The sequence below is a fragment of the Aulostomus chinensis genome, chromosome 8 (genome assembly GCF_037954235.1).
Source record: "Aulostomus chinensis isolate RoL2024-O1b breed Wild chromosome 8, RoL_Achi_v1.0, whole genome shotgun sequence".
NCBI classification, from domain to species: domain Eukaryota; kingdom Metazoa; phylum Chordata; class Actinopteri; order Syngnathiformes; family Aulostomidae; genus Aulostomus; species Aulostomus chinensis.
This window is the reverse complement of record NC_141327.1, coordinates 23,538,134-23,558,224: the sequence shown is the minus strand read 5'-3', so window position 1 is coordinate 23,558,224 and position 20,091 is coordinate 23,538,134. Positions and strand designations below refer to the sequence as shown.

The 20,091-nt window shown below is 40.6% G+C and overlaps 1 protein-coding gene across 1 annotated transcript in view; it reads left to right on the top strand.

Annotated features, from left to right (window-relative positions):
• The first annotated feature begins 2,741 nt into the window (after positions 1-2,741).
• nr3c2 (nuclear receptor subfamily 3, group C, member 2) overlaps positions 2,742-20,091 on the top strand; it is a 73,551-nt gene continuing 56,201 nt past the window's right edge. The window contains exons 1-2 of the mRNA XM_086211776.1: positions 2,742-3,144; positions 4,769-6,592. Of these exons, the coding sequence (XP_086067902.1) occupies positions 4,788-6,592 (1,805 nt within the window). The 5' untranslated portion in view covers positions 2,742-3,144; positions 4,769-4,787. The remainder of the gene's footprint in view (positions 3,145-4,768; positions 6,593-20,091) is intronic.

Here is a 20,091-nt window from a genome sequence, read left to right as displayed (position 1 = left end):
TTTAATAAATTTCATCTGGTATTTCGGTTTCACACCCCATAATTTAACTGTTTAGTTTGGGTTCTGTCACACTGCTCTCAGTAGTTTTGTTTCCACATGCAGCAGACAGCTGTTTCAATCAAAAATGCTCTTAAAAATAAAACAAAACTCCACTGTACTATCTGCCCGGCTAACTAGTGAGCGCAGAAGAACATTTAGCAGCTAACGAACCAGGTTGTTAAAGAACAAAAACTGAGGGAGGGACAGTGAGTGTTTGACTGACTGACATGAAACATGCTGCTCTCTGGAGTATTGCTTCAAAACAGAAAAAAAAACCAATCAAATTAATTTGGTAAGAAAGAATGAAGTATCTCACTGAAGGGACGGCGGAGTGGAGGAGGAAGCAGCTGAGAGAAGACGGCGGTGACACACCTCTTCATTGATTAAAACTACATGCAGTTCTGAAATAACCACACACAATGGGGAAGGGGGGGTGTCTTCTGCTGAGTTGATGAGTGTTTTGTTTCAGAGTTAACATGCTCCAATTCACCTGTCCCCATGAGGCGCAGCGTGCACCTCACTGCTCTGCATTTGACCCTCTCAGCTACTGTAGTTGCATGTCATGTGTCTAAACGGGAGAAGAAGCCCACTTCCAAAAGGACCCCCATCCCCTCCCCAAAGAAGGCTATTTTTAGGTCCGATGTATGTACAGTGTTGTCTGGCTAATGTGATTATCCCTGATTTGACTAAAAGGGTGGTGCTTGAAAGCCCAGTGTGATTCACTGGAGCTGCTTCTGAGGTTCTTACTAAGGGATGGGGGGGCAGTTTCATATCAGCCGTGTTCTGCTCGCTGTCTGCAAATTCTTACGGCTCTGTGGAAAAGTCTGTGGAGCAGAGTTAAATTAGATTTGCTCATGATGTGTTTGACTGGCACCCATTGTGTGCATTGGACAAGTGGGAGCAGCATGGACGGGGGTGGGAAACATTAGTTATATCTAAATTCTGCCGTTTTCTAAAGCAGGTCCCTATTCACGGGTGATTAACAGGCAGATCAGGGAGGTGGGCCGTGCTGCTCGGATGACTTTGGCTACTTTGAGTGTTGCTGTTTCTTGTGGGTAAAGGCTACAGGCTGGCTTGAAAAACAGACAGAAGCGATGAGGGAAAACACTCAAACTATGGAGGACTGCTACCGAAGTCTATATACAACATACACACACACACACACACACACACACACACACACACACACACACACACATTTGTATACTGCCAACAAAATGTGATTTGACTGACTGACAACTCTAGAGATCAAACTGATAATTAGGTGTTGCTGGAGAAAAACCAGCATTGGTCACACCAGTGATTTGAGATATTAACAAAATGCAAGTAACAGCCTAATCAGCCATAGAGTATCCTGGTTGATATAGCTAAAGTACATGTCGCAATAAAAAGATTCATTTTAATCAATATTTTTAATCACTGATAACTGCTAATGCAAATGCAACCACTTAATCACTCAGGCATCTCAGTCACCACCTATGCGTTGTGTCAAAGGTTCATCTTGCGACCGAATGACACTGATTTTAAATGATCGGCTGTTTGCTTGACTGTGACCAATGATCGACGGACATGACTGGCTGCTTATCTCCCAGGTGCAGGTCCCACTCTGACCTTGAAACCACAGGTGTTGAATATGTGCCCTCATGTCAGTTTATAATCACTTCATTTGAGTCTATTTTCTATTGAACACTTGGTACTATTCCTTTTGTGGACGTGTCTATTGCAGATACATATTGCTATTGCTTTATTGCCCAGGCTTATGATAGTCATTACATTTGTGTCATACACACTTTCTCGTGAATAAGCCCAAAGGACATAGATATCAGTGAACTCCTGTAATCACGGCCACTGCATGAATGTTATAACTCGATTGTGTCTGTTTTTCAGCCGCATTCTTTACTGCCGCACTGAGTTTATTAAGTCACGGCTTGTGTGTGAGGAAGTTAGCTCAGTTTTAGAAAGCTGAAGAACACACACACACACAAACACAGATGCGCTCAAATGCTTAACGCCTCCGGCGTGGCTCAAAGTCTGCTTGCTTTTTCATGACAGCAGTTGAGCGGTCATTGAACTTGAACCATCTCTGGTCAGATGTGTGCAGTTGGGCTTCTTGACCAAAGGAAGGGAACATATTAAAGAACACATGTGAAATCACATTGGGGTACATTAAGTTTTCTCTGAGGTGTAAATAAATACATTAAAAAACACAGGTTGACATGAGCTGAATAAAAGGATTGACAGCTTGACCACTAAATAGACTTGTTTAATGAATAGCAATAGAAATATTGCTCCACCTAGTGGAGGAAGATGTTATAGTTTCACAGGACAATTTGATGTCACTTTTCCAGTCGACTGGCTGCACTCGAGTATTTGCGGGATATTATCCGCTCTGGTGTTGTAAATCCAGGGAGCTGGAGCACCCAGGTTACATCTAAACTGACCTGTGCACACGCGCGCCCGGAAGTGTGTAAAAAACACTCGAAGGTGAAAAGAGTTAAAAGAAAAGAGGAGGACAGGTGATGCGCCGCTTAAAAGAAAAAAAAAACTTGATGAAGATTATTTACATCAAGAGAGGGTTTCACCCTGTTATCCTGAGAGTTTAATGCTCACAGCCCTGAGCACGGTGCCCTATTTCCAGACGGCTCCGTCTACCTGCGCGCTCAGCCCCTCCCTCGCTCCCCCTCCTCGGAGTTTGTGTTGCACTCGTTGCAGTGGGAGGGTCCATGTGCACAGAATGACGTTGCTCTGACTGCAAGTCCTACAGTCCTCCGTTTGTTTTTATTACTCTTTTTATCCGGGGCCCAGAATCGGTAATCTACAAAATTACGGCCAGAATGTGAGCTCATCTGCCGCTGTCGCCCGACCCGTCGCTGCCGTTCGTCCTGTCAGCAGCCGCGGCTCGCTGTGGAGGATTACTAGTGATAATACGCAGTAGACTTCTCGTGTGTGTCTTAGCTGTCAAACTGAAAACTATGCATTGGAAAGAGTAGACCGGACACATTTATTGGTATTTCTTGACTTTGCTTTTACGTGTCTTTTTTTGTCCTCTGGATTATCGCTGCCCAGCAACACAGCCACCTGACAACTCTGAATGTCGTAATTAAGGTAAGGAAGGACAGAGCTCAGTGTCTTTGCCTCTACATTTTAATTTTCGCACTGGGTTTTTCTGGAGGTGATAATGAAAACAAACTCCCCGTTCTTGAGAAGTTGCAATTTGATCCTTTTGCTTTTGGAGAGAAATCTGAATAACTTTCAACCGGGACCGTTTACCACCAAAGTCACCAAGAAGTTTATTAGTTCAAAAAGAGACGGTTAAAAAAAAAAAGAAAGAATAATGAGTAGATTTATCTGTGAGCACCTGTTTAGAGCTGCTGGAGCTGTCAACCTCTTTCTAAAAATAAACATTAATTTCTTCACGTTTCACTTTTTTTTTTTTATTCTGACAGACGCATCCAATCCGACAGCAGACCAAATATTTTAAATCCTCTAGTATTTACTTTAATCGCCAAATGGACATAAATACAGATAGCTGCATTCGCTACAGGGGCAGCTCTATCACAGCAGGAGCTGTAGAGACTGAGAGTTTATCAAGCTCTCATGTATTTTAATTTTGTGGATGTGCACAAACGCTGCGTGAGATATTTTTTTGCAGGCAACCAGAAGATCTTTTTCGCCGCTCTGAGTGCGTAACATGAAAAGAAACTCCTGAAACATCCTCCAAAACTACTGCCCATCATATCTCTGATTTCTCAGAATTCAGCCCGTGTCGTTGTTTTTTGCTACTTTTGCACATGACGGCGGCTAAACAACATTTCAAGTTGTGTCGCAGCATTGTTGTGACCGCAAGAGCAACAACTATTGAGTGACAGCTTTCAGACCAATCCATGAGTGGCCTGGTGAGGCTTGTGGATTTCTGGCTCACTTGTCCAATAGAGGCGCAATAGAGGCGGGAATTAAAACAAAAAGCCCAGACGACGTCACGTAGGAGCCTTAACCCTTCCAATACACCTTTCAACAAGACCTAACAGACTGTCCAGCCCCTGTAGTGCAGTTGCTGAATGTATGGAAGGGAGGAAACACCATACAAAATATTTTTGTTAAGTGTTGTATTTACATTTTTGCATCTAATATTTGCTTACAATTGATATGTATTACACACACACACTGAATATATATGTATATTTATATATGTGTGTGTATATGTATCTCTCTCTCTCTCTATATACAGTATATAATATATATACACATAAATATCTCATGTATATACATATATACATATATGTATATACATGAGCGAGAGAGAGAGTGGGACATATATGTATATGTAGATATATAAAAGTCCTTATACTGTGACAAAATGAACGCAATTATGCACTGTTGTGTTATTAAAAGTGAATATTTAAATATTCCAAAATTAATCCCTCACACAGCCCTGTTTGTTTGTCCAGCTTTTTGCTCCATTAGGCCCAACTCACAGCTTTGGCATCAATCCAAAACCAAAAAGACTTTCGTCCCAATCTAGTTTGAGAACCACATTCCTGAATAATATATAATTTAAGCTCAGCAGTAATCGTTATCCAAAGGCTAATTCCCTGAACACACCTCACCTGTCACTCAAACATTATTATTGGTGCTGCTTGAGTTTTTTTTTTTTTTATCTGTTTGTTTTTTTTCTCAAATGGTAAGGTAACATTAAGGCTCATTTATTCTTCCTTGCCTTATTTACCAGGTGACTCAATGAGTCAGCAATGGAGACCAAAAGATACCAAAGTTTATTTGATGGGAGTGATACAGAAAACAGATGGTCTCAGGTCCCCAGCACCATGGAGTACTGTTGTAGTACAGAAGATTCAAGTCTGAATAGCAGTGATATCCTGATGGACATAGTCAATGTCAGCTGCCCTGCTGGAAGCCCAGCCACTGACTGCAAAGACAACAATGCAAAGAAGCAGGAGCAGCCAATGCTTCGACTCAGCCAGAACCAGCAATTTGTTCTCCCACACTTCAACAACTCTCTTCATGGACATAAGCAGGAAATGGACTCTAAGGAGCTTTCCAAAACTGTGGCAGAGTCCATGGGGCTGTATATGAATGCTGCCAGGGAGGCAGACTTTGCCTTTAGCCAGCATGGGGGTACCACCAGCCCTGGGAAGATGTACCCGGCATGTGGGCGACCTCTAGAGGAGAATCAGTGTGGCTCTACAAAGAGCCCCAAGTCAAAACCATTTAATTTCCAGCAGCCAAGCACCACACCCAGAGAGTGCCCTGCTGGAACCCCAGTTAGCTCAGCAACCATGCTGGCCTCCTCTCTGTCCTGCAGCCCCCAAACCTCCAGCTCAATCTCCAGCCCAGGGGGTAGTAACAATCTGGTGTCATCTACCACCAGTCCCCCTACGTGCTTTGGACCAGTGTGCTCATCCGTCAGTAGTCCTGTCAGCCAGACATCATGCGCACCAACACTGGCCAACATCAAGCACAGGAATTCAGCCACATGTAGCCCTGTTGAGTCCAGCACAGTGGGCTCACCACCAGTCACCAGCCCTCTCAATGTCATGCGGTCCCCCATGTCCAGCCCGCAGAGTATGAGCAGTGTTAGGTCGCCTCCGTCCTGCAGCACCACCTGTAACATTAGGTCATCTGTCTCTAGTCCTACAGGTGGCAGCTGCACCAGTACCACCAACAACTGCAACACTCTAAGACCCTCCATCTCCAGTCCGGCCACAGCGGGGAGTATGGCTGTCAGCAGCCCGCAGAACCCCTCTTCTGTTGGGTTTCCGGTGTCCAGTCCTGCCAGTGGACTGGGTTTGGTGCAGAATGACACAAGCAGCCCAGAAGCAAGTGGCTTGACCAGAGAGACAGACTTCAAGAACTTTGAATTTCCCAAAGTGGAAATGGTAGATGGCGAGGTGTTCAACGTCGGCTTGGACCAGATGGGCATGGTTAAGTACATCAAGAACGAGCCCGGGACTGATTTCAGGAGCATGTGTTTAGGCAGCTCCAAGTGTAATGCAAGTAGCACACCCTTTATCACACAGATTAAGAGTGAGCCAAACAAAGATGAGGGTTGTATGAATCAACAGTCCTACAACAATCAGTCACCATCTCTGGGTCTCTTCCCTGCATCGGAGACCACCTATTTGTCCCTGAGGAATAACATTGATGAATACAGTCTTTCTGGTATCTTAGGACCCCCTGTCTCAATGAATGGGAACTATGAACCTGATGTGTTCTCCAACAATGTCCTGTCTAAAGGGGTTAAGCAGGAGTCCAATGATGGCAGCTATTACCAAGAGAATAACAGCATGCCTACATCGGCCATTGTTGGAGTTAATTCTGGTGGACACTCATTCCATTACCAGATTGGAGCTCAAGGAACAATGTCTTTCACGCGGCGCGATGTTAGGGACCAGTCCAACCCCTTGTTGAACCTAATATCGCCTGTAACAGCGTTAATGGAGTCGTGGAAATCTCGGCCTGGCATGTCACAGGGGTCACTGTCAGCCAGAGGTGAGGGATATCCAGGTCAGAGCTGCATTGCTGACGGCATGTCGAGGTAAGGAGCATGAAGACTGTCTCTGTGTCTCACTGTGTGTGTGTGTGTGTGTGTGTGTGTGTGTGTGTGTGTGTGTGTGTGTGTGTGTGTGTGTGTGTGTGTGTGTGTGTGTGTGTGTGTGTGTGTGTGTATGTGTGTGTGTCAGAGCTCTGGCTTCAAAACTGTGAGGTTTCTTGAGTTGTGGTTAATATCCTGGTTTAGCTGTTTGTAGAGCAACAGTATACTCCTATAATGGTGTGTCTCTTTCTTGAAGAGAACCAGTTGGTTTCAGAGAAGTGGAAAATGATATCAAAGCTTGGGAAAGGCTGCGGGATGCTGACGGGGGGGGGGGGGGAGCAGGAATTGAAGGAAGGGGTCCAGGTCATTGTTGTAGTAGCATGTGATCACAACAATATCTTTGCTAGCAATGCTTGTGATCTACTGTAACACAGAGGCAAAGTTTACCTCTTATCAAAGTTCTGTGTGTACATTCAACCGCAAAATTTATTGGTCTGTTATTGGGAGGTCCAGCTCAGTCCTTGAGTAATGCAAATATATGTTTTTATGGGCCGTGAGCCATTTGCAGCATCATAAATTATGAATGATTGATTATGTGCTTTTGTTGCCAAACCAATGAAATAAACAGTTGCGTTTGAGAGGGTGGGGGCTGAAACAAAACAAACAGGCCAAAGGGAAAAAATCTATAATAGCAGCCAATCTGGCAAAGTGCAACTTTGACACAGTTGTTGTGCTTCCAACGTATGCTGTTGTCCTACTTGCATTTGAAGCTGAAGGAACTAAACAGGATTGTTTTATTCAATCGACACTGTAATCTAGTCCACGAAACACATTTTGAAAATACGGGTATGAGTTGCATTTTTACAGTTCAACAAAATGTGTTGCCGAACCTGGGAGGTGTAGGTGTGATATGATTTCTTAGCTTTTTAATAACAGTGACGAGTGTCTATTGGTTGTTGTCATAAAATACTTTATCTGTGTATATGTGAGATGTTGTAAATTCTCAGTTATTCTGAGTTGGTTTAAGAGGCATTAAAACAACACATAAAGGACTTCTTGCGTAAAAACATTTGATAAGAGTCAGACAGACGTTTGCTGTGAGAGACGTGCAGTTATTGCTGTGTTAATGTACGCCTCTCTGTTGTTTGACCCTGACAAGTCCAGGCTGAATGTTGTCTGTGACGTTGCGCAGGATTTCAAAATGGACATTTATTAGAAAGGAAGTTTTACTTATCGAATTTGACAGGAACCAACTTTGTAGCTGATAGGTGTGGCATTTTCAGTTTTCTTTGTCTTTATCTCAAATGTCGTTTGGTAAATGTGTGTTACAGTGTTTTGCCACTCTATGTGTGTCATTACTTCTAAACTGATTTGATGCGGATCACAAATACAATGCAAACATTGCCTGTTAGTAACTGCTGAACTGTACATTTTAGAATGAAAAAAAAATTTTTTTTTTGGATTATTCATTGAGGCACAAATGCATCTTTCTTTGCGGGCCACACCCATTTGCTTCTCACAGCCTTCAATTCTGGTTTCTCACAAGGAATGGACGATTCTACTGATATCAATACAATTATCACCTTGAGTCTATATCAGCTCCCTTAATGATTTCTGATCAGTTTCCTATGGAGAAAAAAGTTGGTCCGAACACTTTTTTTTTTTTCAGAAACCACGCAAGTGTTCCATATACCTCTGAACACAATATAGAATCAGAGTAGAAAAAATTCTGTGTGTGACTCAAGCTGGCTGTAGCAAAAGAGCTAGATACAGCCATCTACATCTGACATGGATGAAACGCTAGAATATTTGGACAGATTGGGTTTTTAGTCCTTAGTTAAAGAAAAAAAATCTGCTCAGCCTGCATGCACGGTGCAAATTTCCTCATGAGATTGGACATTTAACTTCTGTGGCAGAGTTGCTATTCAGTTGGGATGGAAGCAGCAGCGCTCATGCGTAGAGTCTCACATTGTTTAAGATGCTTCAGCGTGCTGCAGCGTGGATGAGACGAGGATCCTCAACATCTCTGACTCTCTCAAAGATTGTGACTGCTATCAGTATTATGGTTTGTCAGTGGTGCAAATTCTTTCTGCTGCATCAAGAGAGAAATGCACCGACAATGCACCTGTCCTAACCACACCTTATTTTAGAACCTACACACCCATTGGGACAAAGAGAGTTCCAAATAGATTTGCTTGTTACGAAACGTGAATCCTTGGTGAGAAAATGACTCCCGTCAGTCAGAAATGAACAGTATCACCAGCGCTGCACTCGGTTGAACTTTGCAGCGGGCAGTAGATCGCAAGTAGATATTAACCAGTTGTCACTTCTAAGCCATTTCAAAAATTCAGATATTCTATCAGTGACGCCGTCTGAGACTAAAGACAACGGCTGTGACGTGACTCCAGCTATGTAAACTGATGATTCAGAGTGGAAGTTGAGCCAAAAGAATATCTTTTTTCTCTCCGTCTGTGTAACAAACCACAGAGCACAAGCACAGCTCATTCACGTAGGTATGTCGGCTGCTCTGCAGACTGAACGTTCTGCTTTGCCTCCCTTTTTACTTCTCACAGCTATACTAGTGAATCAACAGTATATAAACAGTATGATTGGCCTGGAATCTGAGAAAAAAAAAAAAGGAGGAAATCTACAAGCTTTGGATTGACGATAAGGTGTGGAGGACCAATATTTCATAGGCTGAAATGTTATGTAACCACTAAAAGTGCAACTAAAACTCGTTGAGCCACTGAAGCCTTGGATGATCCCATGGCTCTTTTTTTTTCTCTTCTCACTTTCGTTACCTCTGTAAAGAGTTTTAATTAAAAATGGCTTGGACTATTTTGCAAATAAATGTTGTAACTCAGGTTTACAAGAAAGGATAAGCATGAAAATAGTAAGTTCAATTATCATTATTTTTCGAATGTGTTATTTAAACTTCGTCAAGCCAGGTATAGAGAATGGTGCATTGTGCATGACAGAGGTTTGGATTTCCAAATATTCCTACTATAGAAACACACAGAAATAAAATCGCTGCATGAGATGAATAAAATACATAAATATGGAAGCTATTGTGACATGATCAACTTGAATTCCCTGGACTATGTCTGCTTGCTGCGAGAATCACCAAATCTCTATGGTATTTTGGGTAGTTTTCTTGTGGTTTTCAAATGTAACATTTCATAAATTGTAAAATCTTAGAAGCCCTTTTACATATAATTGAATTAACTCAAAATGATAAAACCTCAAACTATGAATATTTTTTTCCATTCCATTTCACTATGTGGTCATTAAAATATTCAGTCTTTCCGGTACTGTTGTGAAAAATGCTCTAGGCTGGCATTTACTTTAAGATTAAAACCGGTACCAGGAGATGGACAAAGTGCCTGTATCATGAGGAAGCACCACATTTAAGTGAGGTGAATGCCTTACACTGGACTCTGTCCAACTCTCAATGTTCTGCAAAGGGATGAAAAGGCATACTCCTGAGAGCATGCTAATAAGGATTTAATTGTATGTTCCTCTGCTAAATTAATGGATGGAAATGATTTGATTAATTCAGACACTGCTGGATACTAATATCCAATTAAATCCTAACACCAGGCATGCACAGGGGCTCCCAGTGCATTATGGGTTCCTGACTATAAAGCTGGCAGCTGCTTGTTTAGGTTGTGAAAAGGATGTAACAGGTGAAGGTGCAGTTGGATGGCGGGTCTCATCTGTCGACAGCAGATGTAATATTATCGCAAAGATATTGAGTATAATTCATGCAAGTGTTTCAATTATGTGCATTCTCATGTCTACGGTCAAATTACTGATGCATAGTAATTAAATGGGCTCTATTTACATAGCGCTATTGTAGAAGTACTTAAATAGCTTCATTCACCCATTCATATGTACACAAACTCATGGCAGAGGCTATCATGCATGATGCCATCCAGCTTTTGGGGTTTCAGGAACTTTCTCAGGTCTAAAATATATATAATTTCAATGATTTTGACTGTCATTGCACATATGATACAATTTACAATATTTGAGGGAACGATAATTATTACATCATCATTGTCATTCTTATGAGAAAAATCCATTAAAATGTTAATGGTATGATTTCTATTATTTCTATCTCTATCATACCAAGATGTTTTCTTTTGTCTGTGGAATGTGATGTGTAGGCAGGACATCCCTGCAGTACCACAATATTTAATGGGTCCTTGGGTTGAATGGGAAGTTAAAGTAGGGTGTCATCTGCATAGCAGTGGAATGACAACATTGCGGTTCTTTTATTCCCAGAAACATAGAGGTATAAAACAACACGGAGCCCAGAGCATAGCCTTGAGGGACACCTCATGAAACATATGCGGGTGAAGAGAATAAGTTGTTAATGGTTATAGAGGAGGTTCTGTCTGTGATATGAGAATTCTGGAGGCAGCAAACTGTGAGCAACCGTGATCTGATTTTATGCTCGTTTGAATCTTCTAATCAGCTGAGTACTGTAAAAACAGGTGACTCAAACCTTGCCTGCAGCTCATCTAGCAGCTCACTGTGGCTGCTTCCTCTCATTTCATCACTCACTCTAATGATTCAAACTGATCTGCTGTCAGAAATGCTTCATTTTCATGGAACCACTGTATCAAAAAACTTTTATTGTGATATTGGTGGTACAGGTAAATAGTTGGTTTGTATTTGCAAGCATTTTGCTAATCATGTGCTCAGTGTACTGTACATTCCTCTGAAACTTACTGCAGAACTATAACGTCATTTACAAACATTTGAATTAATTGAATTTATTATTGTCTTTGAAAAGGCATTTTCCTCTTTTCAGAGTGGGCTTAATTGCGAGAATGCTGTTGAAAATAGTCTCTGAAAATGATTGAAACCATATTAGATAATTCTATTGCCAATTGCAGGACAATGGAAGCATTTGATCGCAGCCAACAGACCTCTACGATGAAATAACAATGTGCATTGTGCATTGTTATACTTATATATTATGACTACAAAACAGAGCCCTCAAATTGACCATTTAAATAACCCAGCACATCTCCCAACCAAATGTGGTAAAAACTAAACATGTACTTGTACCAAATGATTTGTCGAGCCAGTGTACACTATCTACAGCACGTAAAATCTTTAAGGACTCTTACACAAGCGGATTATGGCCAGACTAGTTGCTAAAGCAGAATCGTACAATCTACTGCTCTTGAGGATTGATTGTTACAAATCTATAGGACTAAATGCCATGTGAGAATCAATAATAGGAAAGTTGAGAGTATTTGAGATTAAAATACTTTTCAGAGTATACCTCCTTGAGGTCTTCTGCACTTTAGGACGAACACATGAATAAATCACTCCGTATGACAGTTCAAACTTGCCTTTCAGCGCAGCTCTCCAGTCCAACAGTGGGTGATGAAAATTAGGTTGTTTTCTCAAGCAGAAAGTAGCAATGTTTTCACATAGACCTCATGAATAGTTAGTGCAGTAGATAAAGTCTCTCTCATAGAGAGACGAATGCACCTTGTACTGTGACTTTGCATTGAAAATACTTTTTTTCTGTATGGAAGACTTTATAATGCCCACGGACAGCCTTGAAAAATATGAGCCACTCTACTGCCCTACTCTAGAATAGAGACTTGGTTGAATGAATGAATCATCATAATTTTGTCAATATTTTCTCTTACATGAATTGGCATGGATGTCTATGCATGAAGATTGATGTCTGCTGGATAAAACCTAAATGAATAAAACACTTTAATGAAAAATGAACACGTAAAGGATTGGAGGCTGTCTGTGGCAGTGTTAAAAGGCAGCTTTCAAGGTTCAGGTTTTGTCCCTTCTAGTTGTTGCTGAAATGAATGCAACGACCTGAATGTGAGATGAATTTCTGCTGTTTGCCGTTAAAAAAATATAAATCTTAGAAATGATAAATTCTCTTGGTGTAGAGTTTGAGATTTTATCACAAGAGGTAAGGAGTAGATTGAATAGGTATCAAATGAATGGTAGATCATATTCATGGTTACAGAGGCAAAGAAAAATGTGACCAAATGCTGAATTATAAAGAGTTAAACTGCCAGAGTTTCTAATGTTTGATCTCATTAAATATAGTTGGACCCAGTTTGCTCGATGAACTAAATTATATGATGCCATTAATGTTGTTTATGAGGTGATTAATTGATGGGGCACCTAACCCTGAGCCCCGCTCAACAAATTTACAAATGTAGTAATAGTAGTAATGACATTGGGCTAATTAATCAAAGTCATTTTCACAGCCTCCTAAGATCTAATTGAGTTTGAAATTTGGTGGGATGTGAGATCAACTTGTTGGAGGTATGCACTCACCAGTACCCTGTGGTTTCATTCGGTTATGAATCAAGAGTGTCAGTGATAAATATGCGGAATTTTCGAACATTAAAAATGCCCCAGTGATCATTACCCACAGACACTGTTCTCCAGACTCCTTATCTCAACTGAGGGTTTTAGCATCTTTCATCGCATTGCGTGTCGATTACATTTAGTAATTATTTTAATTTCATCTCTGATAAACCCAAAATAGGCCCAGAGAAAGTTGGCAACTAGCTCGTATTTTGCACATTTAGATAAAGATGTTTCCTCTGGGGAGGAAGAGACCAAAATTGAGCTAACAGTTAGTATTTCTCCTTGAGCTGATGCTGTTATGCTGTAGCACTCCAGTATACAACAATGTTTCTGCCTTCTTTGTCAAAATTATTTTAAATATTGAATTTATTTATTTGATACCTCCTGGAGGCTGGTAACTACTGGAGCTAAATGTTCTGGCCTATTCTGATGCCATTGCTCTTTATTTTTTACCTTTAACCCAAGACAAACAAAATAAAGAAAAAAATGGAATATTCAGCATCGTTTTAACAGCATATAGTCACAAGGGCACAAAAGCCTGACTGAATATCTGCATTCTTTTTCAGCTTTATGAATGAATGTGTTTTCTTGAACTTTGTGCGAGTAGAGCGTAGGAGTAAATGCACACAATGGGTACAGGGATGTATAGCACAATGATCGGATGCGTTATGCAGAACAGAAACCATGTTAAAAGTCTCACTCTGCTTCTCCCACACACTGACACACACTGACACACACACACACACTTGCAAGCAACAATAGCGGCCCACATTCTAGGCCGGACTTGACACCCCAATAAAAGTGTGATTACTGCTGGCCGGGTCCCCTGGGATTTGAATGCTTGTCTTGTCCTCATTTGAACTTCTTCCTGAAACACAGTCTGGTGACAGAGGGCCAGTTTTCCGCTAGGCCGGTCCTGTAGCTAGAGATCTACTCTCCGTTACCTACCGCTGACATTCCCTTCTGTTATTGAGGTCATTAACAAACTGGATAAAGGAAGCAGAAATCAAATACCAGAGCTGCAACAAAGCATGGTACATGCTTCTTTGTGGTGATGAATGCCCTGATTTTTATAGTCAGCCGCTGTGGGAAATAATGTAGCTGTACCAAACGCTTAGTTTACCTAGCGTGCAAGTAGTCTCAAAGACCTCCTGCAAACAGTATCAAAGATCTCTTTAGTCATGAGTTTTGTGGGAAAGTTTTACACCATAATTTCAAGATGGTATACTAACCTGCTTGCATCAAGGATATAGCCAGACTACAGGGAATTACACAAATATTAAATCACAAATCTCATTAGATAGATATTCATTCAGGGCTATAAAAAGCAATGAAATCTATATTTCATTTTTCTTGTTGAGGATGCAGAGATTTCCAAGCTTGACTCTCCAAGAATATTATTGTCCTCCTGTTGTATCTTGATATACTGAATAAGCCTTTATCCTTTAATTTTGCCTAAGTGTCTGTGTCAAAGTGCTTACATTTAATGCCAGCGTTTGTCTTGTCAGTTCTTCAATGGGGAAGAAACCACTTAGAATAAATGCTAATTGTTCATATTGAAAGGTTCCTAAAGTAGGTCATGCATACTTGGCTCAAATCAGGCGGAGAGTGTGTGTTTGTGTGTGTGTGTGTGAGTGTGTGTGTGTGTGTGTGTGTAAACATACACATGCAACACACAAACAGTTTGACTGAACCCTCGATTCAGAGCTGCTGTCAACTGCCAATTAAAACATTATAATACATTTACTGATAACCAAATTCATTCACTACGAATGCAGCAAGCAGAATAAGCAGTGAGGGAAGTTTTGTAGGGAAATGGTGAATAGAAGCTCAAGCTCAAGTATTTTTTCATTTCATACTCAGATATCCAGGATGTAACGCCTTCACTCACACATGAGTCATGTATGTGGCTACTTGGGCAGCCCATGACACACTGATCCAGCAGGTTAAAGGAGGATGCTGAGGATCAAGTGGCAACACAAAGAAAGGTATAATATATCACGTCGAACCTGTCATTGGCGATCATTTGCTGTCTTGAGCTCACAGCAGAAGGGTAAAGGAGTTCATCAGGAAGTGAGTTATGTTTTTTGTTTAGTTTTCATTATGAAGAAGAAGACGAACAAAGACATGTCATTATTGAAGGGAAGCTGCATACATTTCAATGGAGCTTGGATTAACTCTAACCACCTCATGCTCTTAACCCTTGAATGATGTTATGTCATGAGGGCGTGCATCGCGCTGGGGAGGCGTTCAGAACTATTCCACACAGGTTTCTCCGCTCTCACCAAGACTTTGACACTGGACACAGTATGTGACAAATCTTTGGTTTTAATTTTCAGCCCTGTGGTATTTTCACACACTCAAATCTCATTTGATCAGACTTTAGTTGGAGGGAGCCTAAAAACTCGATGTTACTGCAGCTGTACTTCTTACTGGGGTGGGCGTGAAAAATCAAACCAAATAAATTATTTTTTATGGGGCTTTGATGGTGATTTTTTTTTCTTTTTTTGTTTTTGGAACAGTGGGGAGAATCTGATCCTGTCACAGTTCATGAACAAGAAGTGAACGCTGAATGTATCGGGAACTTGGCCTGTCTTAAGAAATAGGAACCAGAAGTCTGACTGCTGAAAGGACCCGAGGGTGCCAAACTCACTGGTGTCCACAGCCCTGGGAAATACTAAGACCTGGCCATTCTCACTGTAGAGTTTACTGCAGTGCACCTGGCACAAGCACATTCCCCTGATCAGTGTCTGCTTTTTGTTTTGGCTCCCGTCCTACAGCTGCCTGCTGTTGGGACTGTGTACGAAAGTAGACGTCTGTGTATCTTAATGCATTGATGAATTTTTTTTTTTTTTTTTTGTCTACAGGATTACAGATACATGAATGATGGTTTTTTTTGTTGTTCTTTTTTTTCTGTCATTAGTGTGCTGACATTAAGATGTTTTAAAGGGGATTGCGTGAATAATTGACAGTTGAATGGAGGTCATGATTCAGGTTTATCCAGCGTATTCCTTTTGTCTGGTATCATTGGTGCGGTTGTATCCATTCTCTATTATTAACATCTGACCCTTCAAAGTCATGTAAAATTTAGCTTAGTTTATATGTATATATATATATATATATATATATATATATATATATATATATATATATATATATAAATGATTGATATAATAATGAATGAATAACTGTAATTGAATCAATGAATAAATGAACATAATCCATTTGTTTATTTCTAAGGCTGAATATTTAAGCTAGAAGTTTAAGCTGGTTACTGGAGGCCCGTACCAACACCTGACAGGTTGATCGGTTGTTCTTCCTGACCCACATCCTTGTTTCCGTGAAGAGATTAATTGACACAGACTTAGTTTACCTTGGATGGAGGCCAACAAAGGTGTTCAGGCACCAATAAATGTTGCGCCACCTTCCCTTGTGAACCTTAGAAAACTGTTTTCTGTCCATAATCATATTTTCTTCTATGATTTTAGCTTCACACCATCTTTAACCATCATTCAAATTACCAACTAGCAGCAGTATCTTAAATTCAGTGTTTGTTGAGCCAGTAGATGGATGCTGTGAGTGTGGACCCATCAACCACTGGCCGTTTCTGCTTCAGTGGTTGTACCGTCCTATCCTTCCTGCATAGGTGTTTCCTCAGTAAAGGTTTTGAGTCTTTCCCTTCCGTGGTAAATCTTTTAGGTTTTAAAAAGTCTAAAGCAGGCTTCTGCTATGGTCTTGGTGTTGGTCGAGGAGGAGGAGGACGTTGTCCTTCTCATTGAGGCTGATTTGTTCTTTACCTCATTCCAGTGTGATAACACCCACTTACTCAACTGCAAGTGATAGATGTACTTTGCGATATTTCGGGCTCACTTGGAAGAAGATTCATATTCAGGTGAAATACTAAAAGTCTTGTAGCTGCCGGTTTGGCAGGTTTGATCGGAATGCCTTTGATTCAATGGTGTCACCTTGACATGACCACAGAAGAAAAGCATGTGCTAATTTGACATTCATTTGGCAACAGTTAAAGAGGAATTTACAGTGAGTTTATTGTCCGCCCTGAAACGCTTTGAAAACATCTTATTATGTCCATATGACATGTTAACACACGACTTTTAACATACCACCTCTTCACAACAGGCCATTTGGTGCCAAATGGAACACAATATGCAAAACACCTTCCATAATATTCTGATGGAAATTTGCATATTTCAAAAAATGTTCTGACATCATCATAGCTTTCTCCACCAAGGAGGCAATGTGATTGCCGGCGTGTGTGTGTGTTTTTTTTATTAGTATATCTCCAAAAAAAAGTATGGATTTCTATGAAATTTGGTGACACTGACAGAAGTTAGTGATTGATTTTTTGGAGGTGATCTGGATGGAATAGCAGATCCAGCACATTGAAGACTGTTTTTAGTCAAAGGCAAAATATATATATGAAGGCTATCAGCGCTATTTTCCTGAGCATGTCATTCAAATTTTTAATTCGATCACTTTCCCTCCAGGATGAATAAAGTATTTCTGATTCTGATTATGGAAAAAAAAAAATCCCTGGCAGATGCACAATATGCAAATACTTCTCTTGGTGCATGAGAAGACGACTTATGAACAGGTTCAGATAATTTTACATTCATGTAAATGTGAATACATTTGAGTCAAAGTCAGTTAGTAGCATTTCTTTATTTAGAAAGCTGTTTTAACCTTCTTTGCATACACGTTTGTGTAACTAAACTCGCTTTTGGAAAATAATGTTTTAAGAGGTGCCAGTATATCTTTTATTACCATCTCCCCTTCACTTTCTTTATTTCACTCTCCATCACAGCCTTTGGCGGACACACATGCCTACATCAACACCCTGACTCCTGTCCTTTTTTTAATATTTAAAAAACAAGTTTTCTCTCTTTTAACAGTGTGGTCATTTTCTCCTCTTCAGTTCTGGCACCTTCCCAGTGTAATCACAAAGGAGAAATCACCCTTTAAAAACACTTGTGAGTGTTTGGCCTTGAATTCATATTGCATGAAATGAGTATGCAGCTTTGTTCACTGAAGAACAAATGCCGTGCAATCAGCAGAGCTTGTCTAATGCAACCTACAGATGGGAGCTCTAATAACCAGTGACACAGCCAAGAGAGGAAAAAGACCAAAAAAAGAAGAAAAAATTGCAACCTGTAACTGATCTGATAATTATTTTCTGATTGGAGTAGAAACCTACGGCTATGTTAACATGTAATATTTTGTGTATGGGACAATAGTAGTGTTAAAGCCAGTTACTTATTTTAATCTCTGCTCTGCGTTTGGCAAAGTGTTAGAAAGGTGTGATGCAATCAATTCTTGACTTTACAATACGTTCAGTTGTGTTTATGCAGATTATTTTATATTCCAGATTATAACAGTGAGCTCCAGAATGCAGCATTTAGTGATACTTGACATTTTGGCTAGAATTGAATACATTTTTCGTAGAAATAAGTGGACTTTATAAGCATGAATGTTGATAACAGGCATATATATCCTGGATATCTGAACAAGCTGTTCACACAACATTGTGCCAGAGAGTTGGCATGTCCACCCCTATTGTACTAACTGCTAAATTCTTTAGTTTAAGTTGAGTGTGAATGTCTCAATTTACGATTATGATATCCTTTCCAACACCCACCTATGGGCTCACACTTTGATTAGTGACCGAAAAAAAATGCGATCTTTGTGGCCAAATTTAGTTTCTTCTGTAAATTGGCAGGTCTGGACGGTTGCATCCTCAGAGAACGCACTGGGGCTCATAACAGTTTCCCCACCACTACCAACAGGTGCACCGCTTCAGGGACAGATGCACAGATTCTTTGTGCTATAGTAACACGCTAACACCTCTTGAGGAACAAAGTGCCTCTAAAACCTGGCTGTGGCGTTCAAGATGCTAATTACTGTATGTTTGCATATAACTGAAGAATGCATAGCGCTAAAGTACAGTACAGATATGAATTTCCCTGAGATTTCCACTTTATTCCTGTTATTTGCCATTAGTGCACACAAGAAGTTTCCCCTTTGTTTTTTACAAGAAGAAATGCTAAGTTGTGCTACCATATCAAGACTGGTCATCTGTATCGATTTATTCTCCAAGGTTACATGACTGGTCTTATTTGTTTGAGTAAAACTGTCGGCTAGTGTTTGCCGACTAATGTCTGTAAATAAGTCTGTAAAAATAACCTTTCTGAACATTTTGGTTGGCTTTGTTGACATTGTTGAATCAGGATTGAATACAGTTGCTTTATCACAAAAGTTGGGAAAAAAAAAGAAAGGAAAGAAGTTCCACCAGTAGGAGACAGCTCCTGTTTTATTTCGGTCATGGTTAATTTGCCCTCAATCAGGTCACCTAATGGCTGTTCCATTAAAGTGGCTGTTTAAGAAATGCAAGGATATTATACTCACGGTCACCTTGTGTCTCCTCTGCCAACTTCACTTGTACCACTTATTTGTACCATGAATGTCAGAGATAGTAAAAAAAAAAAAAAAGGCCGCAGTGTATGAGTTCTACTTCATTGGCGGGGGCATGAACTACAACATACTTTTAACACATTTCTTCACCTGCACATCCAGTTTGGCAGTGACATAAACCATTTAAATAGCCCTTGGATGAATGGCAAGATAAAATGCTGAGTCAAATGCTCAGCCTACTGCATCACGTTTCACACCCTTTTCTTCAACCCCTTCACCCTGGAGATTAATGGTGTTGAAAACGAGAGCACATCACATGTGTTGACGCACTGGGAGAGGCAGTGGCCTCAGTAGAGATAGGCTGAAGGCTCAGCTACTGTACAAGCTGCTGTAAATAGACCTCATCTCGACTCACCTTCCTGCAGTTAGAAGATTTGAATAATCATGAGCATTCTGGTTGACATGACAGCCATCAACCTTGCCAGTGTTCCTTCATTTTAACAGCTGGGATTAACCGGTTTATCAAGAGCATCTATGCAAATAATAATGAAATTAACGCAGTTCTTCATGCAAAAGGAGAAATAAAGAGCGGCATTTTGTTTTTTAAATTCCAGCTCTCGACCCTCCTTCTCTGATTTTTTGCTGCATCTCGAAGAAACTTTTCTGCACGACTCTCATGAGCCAAGTACAGTATTTTCCTGTGCCGT